This window comes from Crocodylus porosus, unplaced genomic scaffold (genome assembly GCF_001723895.1).
Source record: "Crocodylus porosus isolate Cpor-Errol unplaced genomic scaffold, CroPor_comp1, whole genome shotgun sequence".
In the NCBI taxonomy this organism is placed as follows: domain Eukaryota; kingdom Metazoa; phylum Chordata; order Crocodylia; family Crocodylidae; genus Crocodylus; species Crocodylus porosus.
Window position 1 is genome coordinate 56,310,194 of NW_017728918.1, and position 11,776 is coordinate 56,321,969.

The window sequence follows — 11,776 nt, forward strand, 5'->3', positions numbered from 1 at the left end:
GGAAAAAACATCCTAACATACAGTAATCCACAATCACAGCACAGAGCAACTGGGATTTTTATAACAATTCAAATAAGGAGGTATTACTCTATCTGAGGCATATTACCTACAAGATAATTGCACATAATGACTTTTACCACTCTGCTTCAGGACAATAAGGAAATGCCTTTGCATTTTATGTATAATGGAATTTCTTAGTTAAATGAAGTTGCCATATAGGAATTGTTCTACTGGTGAAGCTACAAAAACAAAAACTGTGGAGCCCAAAAGTGTCATTAGGCATGAAGACATTAGTTTTATTGTCTTATGATACTTTGTGGAAAATTTATATTTCCTTGCTAGTCTCACCTTCATGATGAGAACATGCCAAAATATTCAAACTTTGTGGCTTAAATTTAGACAGTATGTTGGTATCTAAATTTTTCACCATACTCAGCATTCAGCACTACTGAAAAAAGGAATGCATCAGACCATTTCATGTTAGATATCTAGTTCTGACTAGACAGTCATATACCATGGATATGTGTGAATGCTATTACAGAATGCATTCCATCAACTGTGGACTTTTTGATTTCACACTCCAAAAATTCTGATCCCAACCATATAAAATTCAGAACCCAGATATCACTATTTTTTGGACTGTAGATGAAAAAAGAAAGTTCTGTGGAGGCATTCTAGACAAATTCAAATTATGATATAACATATCATATCCTATACTATCCTGTAAAACTATAGAGTAAAATATATTATTCCTCTGTTTTCCCCATTTAAAATACATCAACTCATGTACATATTAATTCCAAGAATAATATGAATATATTAAATGCTTAGTGTTAATATAGCTATTTAAACTGAATACTCTTAGCATTTTCAAATATTTCCTACCCCCTACTTATGCTCTTCCTACAGAGAATTTAAATTTTCTCTTATTACATCTTGAAAAATATTACATTAAAAGAACATTATATAGATTACAAAGCATGCAAGATTTAGGATATGCCAAAAATAAAGTTGTCTGTGCACCATGACTTTGTCCCTCTTGTGCACATCTTCATAGTCTTTACATGAACACACAGTGTTTTTTTCTCAAGGAGTCCTTTTGTTTCTATCTCCTGCCTCTCCAGCTTTTGTCTATGTCCCTTTCCTTGCTGCTAAACTCCTCCCTCAGCTCCAGCTCTTGCCCCCAACGTTTCCCAGCTTCTCCGCTTCCCTATTTTGGCTCCTTCCCTCATCCCTTTTCCTGTCCTTCCACCCCCAACTCCTACTCCTGAATTTTCCCACATCTACTCCTCTTCCTCTCCTTGTTCTTGTTCCTTCCATCTTTTGCTTGGCTCAGATTCTGCCCTTGTAAATTGGGAGCAGGGATGGAAGGACAACTCCCAAAGGTCTTTGCCCATCCCTCTACTCTACAAGTCTAAAGTCAAAGCGTTACAATGCTACAAGCAACTGAAAATGAAATTATAATGGAAATGTCAGGCAATCTTCACACCAGCAGTCACCTGCATCACTTATAATGGAAGACATACTGGACACATCTATACATGGATTTTACTGCAGAGTTGACTAAATAGCTCTGCAGTAAAGCAACACTATCTATACATGCACAGGTATTAGGGCACAGTAGATTAACTGCACTGTAAAGATAGCACTGTCAGGGACAGGGATTACTTATGGTGCAGTTAATTACTGCACCAAAGCGCATGTGTAGATTGTGACTAGGACTGGCTGGGCTATGAGGGTGCAAAACTGGAGGGGCTGCCTGCCACCCACCCCTCATGTTAGCACTCCTGCGTCCCAGTCAGCCTCTCTGCCACCCAATGCTGGCACCTGGAGCCTTGGGCTGACCCTGCCTCCCTGCCCCCTGTTCTCTGGACTCCTCTGCCCCAAGTCTCCCAGGAGCAGTGTCTGCACATGTGCCCTGGACTGCAACAGTCTGCACATCTACACATCCCATTAAGGCACCATGATAAACTCTGGCACAAATACACCACAGTTTATCACATCCCCTTACTGGCACATGTAGCTACACCCACTGTGATTGGTATGCTGACCAAGGGGTAATTCAAAAGTAATTTCCTGTAAAATCAATGGGTCATTATGGATCACTTCAGTATAGGAGCTTACAAGTACAGAGATCTGAATTCACTATTTAATGCAAATTACACAACTGCACGCAAATGAAGTTATATATCCTTATCTGTTAAACGAAGGCTGGTAGGAAGGGCATACCCACAGCAAAAAAGTAGCTCTGCAGGCAAGGACCACTTAAAATAGAACTTTTTACCATTAAGGGAAAGCAACTTGCCATTTCCAACAGTTGTCGTCATAACCTTCCATGACTAGGCTCTGTGCAAACCTTGGCTGTTTTCTCGTGTGTGAAACAGTAAAAATTGACAAGTCTCATTAGGATCCTAGGCAGCAGTTATGAAAAATATTGGTTGTGATAAAAGAACTAACAATCTGGTAAGTTTCACTCTGTGGCTACTTAGGGAGTCCCAAAAAAACCCATAGAAGCAAACAGTAGAGCTAGATACTAAGGAGGACTGGAGGATAAGGACTTCAGACTGTCCCCTTCCCCCTCTCGCAGACACAGAGCAGCCAAAAGCAACAGTGCAGTGGAGAACTCCTACCACCATCATCAGGAGAATGAGAGAGGAGCAGGGAAGGGGCAATCTCATTCCCCTTTTACAAATCTCCATAAGACTCTGATGCAGGATAGGACAAGAGAGACAGAATACGTATTCTGCTCTGGTACCTGCTGGGTTGGGGAAAACCTTCCTGTTTGCCTGTTAGATAAGAGACCAATATGAAAACCAGTAGCCTGATCCAAGGTCCTGGGCAGCATTTAGATCAAATTCTCTGAACCTTTCCATCCCCAGCAGATGTGTGCATGTATGGGGGGGAAGAAGGGGGGGTGTGTGGCATTGAATACTGAGTGGCATTTTGCTTTAGCCTCCTTAAGCAACTGGGCTTGCAAGAGAAGCATGTCCTAAAGAAGTATATCCACACACCCCTTTGTCTTTGAGTCATCACAGGAGGGGCAAGAGGTAAAGGGATTAGCAGAACTAACCAAGTCAAGGATGCAGATGATTTGGCACTCTGCCCAAAAATGTTGCTAACCCCAATCTAGCCCTCTGGAAGCATTAGGTGGGGAAAGTGAGGAATACATGCCATGTTCCTGGGGGAATCAGTGGAAAAGAAGAATCATGACATTTATGGTTTGCTAAATCAAGGTAGCTTTTTTCATTCCAAGTTCTACAGTACTCCTGCACTATTGCTGTAGTCAGTTACCAGCATTATAACATTTATTAAAAACAATTCACAGTAGTATAATATATGTGCATTTGACAGAGTTAAGCAAGACTGTTTTAGCAGCATGGGAAACAGTGAGTTTTCTTTATATTATTTTTCTTTACCAACCTAAGCACTTCAGTTCACCTGCTTGATATGACCTTAGCTGACTGCATGAAATTAAATCATAGAAGGCTGTTAGGAAAAACAAATAGGAAGCAAAGCAAGACAGAGATAAGAGACCTACAAAAGGGAAAGCCAAGGCTTCCTCTGGGTACACTGTATGGCGAGCACTTACTTGGGAAATGGCTGACTACTAAACTTCAACTTGGGTTAAAACTTCAACCTGGGATTTAAGCTTGCCAAGCCTCAGCCTAGGATCAAAGCAACATACCTAGCAAGCAAGTGCAGTGAGCAGACAGCATAACAAATCTCTGACAGATACATGCTGACAGACTTCTGCAAGGCCATCTGTCTATATCACAGGCCAGGGGTTTGGTTCAGAGACTGAGTGGAACTTACCTAAAGCTTGAAAGGCAAGAATAAAGTTTAGATAAAATTGATGCGTTGAGGTCTTTTCTTTTCTTTTCTCCATCTGTACAGTATCCCTGGTGCTTAAATAATGCCTTATTTTTGAAGAAGCTGTTTTTGAACTACTTAAAGCAGTGGAGCCAACCAGGGGCCAACCATTTTGACAGGTTTGCCACAAATTAGCCCCACATCCTCACCAAAAATCACACCAAATCCCTTTCCCTTACCTGATCTTCTGGTCAGCTTTCTGCTCCCTGCCTTTTGCTCTTTGCCCAACCTGCTGCTATGCTTTCTGCTTCCTTCCCCATACTCCCTGCCTGATCTGATGCTCTGTTTTCTGTTCGCTGTCCTACCCTGCCACTGTGCTGCCTGTCCCCTCCCCAATCTCCTGTGTGTCACACACAAAGGGTGCCCATGCCATTTGTGCCATAGGTTGGCCACCCCTGACTTAAAGCATCTGCTGGTCATGGGGTCCCCTTAAAAAAGGGTTTACAATGGTGTCAAACTCGGCTGGGTATTATCATGATTGGTGACCACAGAAGGGATGCCATGTAGAGAACCAGTCTAGGAGTAGAAGGACCACACGTTTCTACTCAGATGGGGGTAAAGGTAGTAAAACCCATCACAGAGAACACTTGAGAAGAACAAAGAGAACTTAAGCTTATCTGACCCATGCCCCCATAACAAAGACTGTTGTTGTTTACACAACATACAATTTGATCTTGAGTAAGACTTCAGATCTTCTTAGAATGACATTTAATAATATGGAACACTTTGATATTCAGTTCTGAAACACTTTTGCCGAGAGTGTACAACTGTGATTACAGACTTTCCATCAAATTTTACACTTTAAAATGCAACTGAAGAGAAAAGACTGGATCATCCCGGGGAAGAAAAATCAACACAGTATCCTTTTCCTAGAAAACAAAAAATTTAGGCATTCTTAGATATTTTTAGTGCTCTAATTTTTAAAATGATAGATGATTTAAGTAGTAAAGTGGTCTTCTTTTCTTTGTAGACCGCAATCTAGCGAAAAAGAGAATGAATTTCTAGGTTCTGAACTCATACGGTTGTTTTAAATCCATTTTGAGTAGTGTACTGTAAACAGAGTTTAAAAAAATCACCCCACCAAAAGCCTAATCTGATGCATTCATATCCAGTTTGGTGTCATAAACTTCCTTATGCTACATTAGTCAGCAACTTCATCCAAAATTAAAGAGCCATGAATAATTTGTTTCATTCAGTAGAAAACATAATTTGTTTAATTTTAGATTCATGATTTTATTTCATCTTTGTTTTTCATGGTGGTTTCCACTGGAGGTTTATCCTTACCTAAGATGTCTTGCAGATCTGTTGACACATCATTTGAGCAATTCTCATTGTCACATAAATCTCCCTTTACAACTCCTGGATTTTCACAATCTTGGTTTGGATTTTCATCATCTTTTTCACTTTCTTTTTTGGAATGAGAAATGTTCTCCTTTTTGTCTGAAGGATCTCGAACATCTTCTAATTTGGAATTCTGACTTTCAGCATCATTGTTCTTTTCACCGTTACTCAGCTTAGCAGCTTCACAATTGATTTCTGATCGATTCTGGTCATTTACTTCACCATTTTTTGTAAGTTCTACCTTTTTTTCTTCAGCTGCTTTGCTAATTGAGCTACCAGTTGTAGATGTGTTTTTCGGATCTTTTTGTTTCTTATGTTTAGAAATGTAACTGTTGTGAATAGAAACTGGGGATGCTGACTTTTTACTTGTTTTGTTTCCTTCTGATTTCTGTTTTTTTGGTGGTCCCCAAATGAAATGCTCTGAAGGGGCATAATGTTGCTGGGCAAATCTCAAGAGCTTCCTCCTTTCTCTTCGGTCTCTAATAGTATAAACAAAATATTCTAAAGCACTTTGCTTAATATTAGGAATGGTGTCTTCCACGAGAGCTTCATGGAGAATAAACTTCACAAGAGGAGATTTGAAACTTTCATATCCAAGCTCTCCAAGGCTCTTCAGAATGCGAGTGATTCTTAAGTAGTTGTGTTGAGACCTGAAGGAAAAGATTGACTGTACTCAGATAAAAACAACGTAATGAAAAAGTTATAAAATTAATTTAGTTAAAACCAGAGAGAGAACATAATCTACTAGGTTATAGAACCAGAGCTGCCTTACCTTTGGAGGACTTTGGATATGTTATTTAATCATTCTGTGCCTTACTTTCTTATTTGTAAAATGCAGATAATAATGCTTAATAATACCTTCGTTGCAGGAGTAGTGTGTAAAATAATTAATATCTGTAAAGAACTTAAATATTTTTGGATGAAAATAACTAGGAAAGTAACTAATATGATTTATTTATTGTAGCAATATTTCATCGTCTTAAAACTTGCTAATTAGCCTTTAGAAGACTTGAATCATGCAAAATGTGCAGTAAGTAAGACCTGGCGCTCCTGAGAAATTCTGTCTTATACTGGCTTGATTTAAAGCCCAGAAAGGTCACAGAATTATAGAATCATTGGAAAGCAGTCCTGGAAGGGAATTTTTAGGAGGTAATCTGGTTCAGCCCCCTGCTCAAGGCAGGATCATCCCTGACTAAACCCTCCCAGTTAACTGTCTGCCTACCCTGCTCTTGTACAATTCCATGGATGGAGACTCCACTAGCCCTCTAGGTAAACTGTTTGAACTACCCTCAGTCAGAAAGTTCTTCCTAATCTACAACCTAAAGTTTTTCTACTGCAGTCTGAGACCATGGCTTCTAAACTTATCCCTTACCGCCAAACAATAGTCCCATCTCCATCCATTCAGGTCAATGGAATGACTCAGCTGATTACTAAATCAGTGAACCATTTGATGATTTTTTTAAAAAACAAATATTATTCACCCTATTTGCATAATGAAAGGAGAAAATATTGCAAGCAAACAAACATATTTCAATTTTAAGGTCAGAAGAGTTAGAAAATTAGTAAGATACAAATAAATAAATGCAATTTTTGGATATAGTGTGGGCTAAATTCAATGCAGACTTACTTCCTAGATGATCCATACAAAGGCAATATGCATATTGCAAAAGTTGTAGCAAGACTTGGTCCAGTACATGTTCAAGCTATTCACTTAAATGTTATAGCTACATACATTAAATAGTAAAATGTTTAATTTGGCGGAAGGAAACTTAACTCAGCTCCACTAAAAGCATGGTTCATTTGTTCCTTCTTGAAAAAGACAAACAAATACTTAGATAATCCAGTGTTTCTTAACAGTGTAGAAGTGTCACTTTAGAAACAGCGAAGTTTGTACAATAGCCTGTTATACAACTTAATTTGGAATTGTGCTCTTATTCACTTCAAAGTTCTGTTTTCAGGGAGTTCATTGCTTTTGGTTAGACTGACAGCAGGTGAGCAGCATAATCACAAGAATATGTGGGTGAGATGCTCACATACAGAAACAAAACAATCACTGACTGTTTCTTTTTGTCTCTCTCCCTTTCCTGGCATTCTTTGGAAAATACATCCGGTCTTTCTCTAGACAACAAAGGATGAAAATTCTATGCCAATTCTAAAGTATGTAGGGCATGCCATTACTTACTCATTCAAATGCTGAAATCTTTCTTGCCAGTTAGCAGCTCGTGCTACATTTCCAGTTTTATCAATTAGTTTTATTCCAAAAAACTCCAGCATCATTTTGTAAGCTAATAGGAATCTTCTAATTGCTTCTTTAGTTTTCTTGAATTCCTAACAAACAAACAAAATTAAATCTAAAATCCAAAACAGTCCTAAAATAAATACTTTGCATTGTAGACAACAAATATCAATATTAACCTGACAGTTTAAGCAAAATTTTTATTACCTCAATTTCGTATGTAGTTAATTCTTTAGCATAGAAGTTCAAACCTTGTTCTCTCAGTGGGAAAAGCCTGTTGGGGAAAAAAAAGTTTGTTACAGTTTACTGTGGAAGAAACACTTAACCAAATCAAAGGTTTAAAACAGAAATAGCCAATAAGTAACCAACCACTGTATATAAGTGTGGTTATGTTCCAGTTTTTCATAGTCTCCTTTCCATTTATTTAGGACTTCTTCAATATAGACGCCTGTATAAATAAATCGGGACACTATTAGGTCGCCATCCAAAACAACTTTCAAGTATATCAAGAAAGCACATGTGACCTGAATATAAAACTAAAATATATAATTTAGTCCCATATCACACCCTATAGTCAAGACAAGCCCTTAAATTAAAAAACACCCCTTAGCACAGACCACAAATAGAGACCAATTAATATAGATCAGCTCTTCAATTGGTGCAAACTAGCATAGCTCCACTGATTTCCACTAAAATCAGTTTAGCTACACTGATTTATACCAGCTGAAAATATGGTGCTGTAAGCTGTGTAAGGTATATTGATCATCATGCATTCAATGGTCCAGGTTTCTTATTGCATATAACTTGACAAGCTACTTAGATACGATATTCAGAGGGAGATGTCTAATTTACTTTAACACATGATCCTATCACAGATGTTCAAACCTTGTTTTCTCAGTGGGAAAAGCCTGTTAGAAAAATAAAAGCTTGTTACAGTTTACAATGGAAGAAATGTTAACATGTGATCCTTGTTAAGTAACATGTGTTCTTGATGCAGGAAGAAAGTAATCCATTCAAGCATCTCCCCAAATGTTAAAACCATTAGGACCCAGGAATCTGTTTCACTTAGTTGTGGGTAAAAATTCTTATGCCTCTGCTATTGCTAACGATTGAGTTTTTCTAGTCAGACAAGAACAAACTACTATGTTCTGAGAAACTCAGCTTGTATTAGTTTCAAAAGATTATCTGGCCTTATAGCAACCGCTCCATCCAACACGAGGGGGACAAACCACACACACACACACACACACACACACACACTCTAATTATTTCTACCACAGCAACACTTAGGAGCCAAAGTCATGTACAAGGATGAAAGATGTTCTTTATCCCCATCACAGAATGATTTAATTATAGGAGTAAAATTTTCAGAGGTGCCAATGATAGATCCTCTCTGATTTAAAACTACAATAGGTCAGCAAGCCCTCAAAGTTCAAAGTTCATAAGTCAAACTAATCAAAATAATGAAATTCTTATAGGTTTGCTCTCTTGAATTCTGAACTTCCCTTGCTAGAATTGTAAAATTCCTAGTTTTTCCATAGCTTCAAAAGAAACCGTTTCCCCCACAAGAAATGCCTTCCTTTTCCAGACCTTCTGTCTCTACCCCCTCTACGGCCAGGGTGAGGGCGTATTTATACCCAGCATTGGTGCTGATGTAGTAAACAATCACCTTGAGAGGCTGAATACCTTCAAGTCAGCTAGTCCTGACAGATTACACCCTAGAGTACTCAAGGAACTGGCAGGTGTCATAGCCCAACCTTTGGCAAAAATATTTGAAAACTTGTGGCGCTCAGGTGAAGTACCTGGGGACTGGAAGACCAATGTGGTACCCATCTTCAAGAAAGGGCGGAAAGTAGATCCCAGGAATTACAGGCCAGTCAGCTTGACCTCAATCCCTGGTAAGATTCTGGAGAAAATTATCAAGGAGACTCTTCTGGATAAACTGGCTGAGGGCAGCACCCTGAGGGATAGTGAGCACAAGTTTGTCACTGGTAGGTCTTGCCTGACCAATCTCATCTCCTTCTATGACCAGGTGACATATTGCCTGGACAAGGGAGAAAAGATTGATATCATATATCTGGACTTGAAAAAAGGCTCTGATCTGGTGTTCCATGACCTCCTCATGGAAAAATTGACTGACTGTGGCCTCAGCTACACCACAGTCCAATGGCTGGGAAATTGGCTTCGAAGTTGGACCCAGAGAGTAGTGGTCGACGGTAGTGAATTGTTATGGCGTGCTGTGACCAGTGGCGTACCCCAAGGCTCTGTTCTTGGACTCATTCTTTTTAACATTTTTATCAATAATGTGGACATTGGTGTCAGAAGTGTGCTGGCTAAGTTTGCCGATGACACTAAAATTTGGGGCATAGCGTCCACACCTGCAGACAGGCTAGTGATCCAGGCTGACTTGGATAAACTTAGCAAGTGGGCAGATACAAACCTGATGATGTTCAATGTCAATAAATGTAAGGTATTACACTTCAGGGAAAAAAACCCCACAGCATAATTATAGGCTTGGTAGTGCTACACTTGTTAGCACCACTGCTGAAAGAGACTTGTGGGTCATGACTGACTACAAGATAAACATGAGCCACCAATGCGATGTCACAGCTAGTAAAGCAAACAAAACTCTGGCTTGCATCCATAGATGCTTCTCAAGTAAATCTCAGGATGTTATCCTCCTGCTGTCCTTGGCCTTGGTGAGGCCACAGCTGAAGTACTGCATCCAATTCTGGGCTCCACAATTCAAGAAGGATGTTGAGAAGCTTGAGAGTCCAGAGGAGAGCCAGGAGCATGATCAGAGGGCAAGAGAAAAGGCGTTATGAAGAGAGGCTGAGAGCCATGGGACTCTTCAGTCTGGAAAAGCACAGGCTCAGGGGGGACCTGGTGGCTGCTTATAAGTACATAAGGGGTACATATCAGGATCTGGGAGAACACCTGTTCACCAGAGTGCCCCAGGGAAAAACAAGGACCAACAGTCATAAGCTCTTACAAGACCGTTTTAGGCTGGACATAAGAAAAAATTTCTTTACGGTCCAAGCCCCCAAGCCTTGGAATAGACTCCCTCCAGAAGTGGTGCAGGCACCTACTCTGGACTCATTCAAGAAACGTTTGGATGTTTACCTTGCTGAGATCCGTTGACCCTAGCTGACTCCTGCCCTTGGGGGAGGGGACTGGACTTGATGATCTTCGAGGTCCCTTCCAGCCCTAACGTCTATGAAATCTAAATCTAAAAGGAAGTAGAAACATGCTGAGGTATTCCTGCTCACTTCTCCTCCCATTTAATCTATTTTGCTTTCTTTCTCCTCTCAGCTGGTGACGGCAGAAGAAAAAGCTCAGCATGTGTCCAGCAACTGCTTTGCTCTTCATAAGGGAGGGGCAGTAGGAAAAGCTGTGGTAAGACAGAGTTGTCCACTGCCCAGGGTTTGAAGTCACTAGGAGCTCCACCCTTGGCCAAAATCCATTATTCAGAATCCATTACCCTCCAACCAAGGGGAGGAACTGGACCAGAAATTTTCGGGCCAGCTTGCAGAGGCACTTAAGGCAAGGGATGTAGTTGTCATGGGTGATTTTAATTACCCGAACATCTGCTGGGAGAACAGTCAGCCAGCACAGACCATTCCAGGAGGTTCCTGGCTGAGATATAGGACCTCCACTTAATTCAGGAGGTGCATGGTCCCACCAGAGGAAACACCCTGTTGGACCTGGTCCTGGCCACAGGTGATAACCTGGTAAGGGGCCTCCAGGTTCTTGACCACCTAGGCAATAGCAATCATCGCTTGCTGGAATTCACCATCCAGCACAGGGTATCAAGGGCCTGCAGCAAGACGGTAGCCCTAGACTTTAGGAGGGCTAACTTCAATAAGTTGAGACTAGCGGGAGAGGCGCCGGGGTCCTTGAGAGCAGGAGAACTCAGTGTCCAGGACAAGTGGTTGTTCCTTAAGGAAACGATACTCAGGGCCCAAGGGATGTCCATCCCAACAAGAAGCAAGGGGGGCAAGAGTTCCCGAAAGCCCCCCGGCTCACCAAGGGCATCCGGGAATGACTGCTTGTCAAAAAGGTGCCATACACCCAGTGGAAGGGGAGTGCTATCTCCAAAGAGGAGTATACCTCCTCTGCTCAGGCCTGTAGGAGGGCTATCAGGAAAGCTAAGGTGGACATAGAGCTAGGACAAGTGTCCAAGATCAAGGATAATAAAAAGTCCCTTTTCAAATATATAGGGAGGATGAAGAAGGCACCGGGTAATGTGGGGCCCCTGCAAAGTACGCTGGGCAATCTGGTGGTTGTGCCAGAGGAGAAAGCAGAACTCTTTAACTAATTCTTCACCTC

General features: G+C 40.7%; 1 protein-coding gene across 1 annotated transcript in view; it reads right to left on the bottom strand.

Annotated features, from left to right (window-relative positions):
* Positions 1-4,544: 4,544 nt before the first annotated feature.
* OGFRL1 (opioid growth factor receptor like 1) overlaps positions 4,545-11,776 on the bottom strand; it is a 19,938-nt gene continuing 12,706 nt past the window's right edge. The window contains exons 5-8 of the mRNA XM_019538156.1: positions 7,817-7,895; positions 7,655-7,721; positions 7,394-7,539; positions 4,545-5,861 (exon numbers count right to left, since the gene is read on the bottom strand). Coding sequence (XP_019393701.1) covers positions 5,096-5,861; positions 7,394-7,539; positions 7,655-7,721; positions 7,817-7,895 — 1,058 coding nt within the window. The 3' untranslated portion in view covers positions 4,545-5,095. The remainder of the gene's footprint in view (positions 5,862-7,393; positions 7,540-7,654; positions 7,722-7,816; positions 7,896-11,776) is intronic.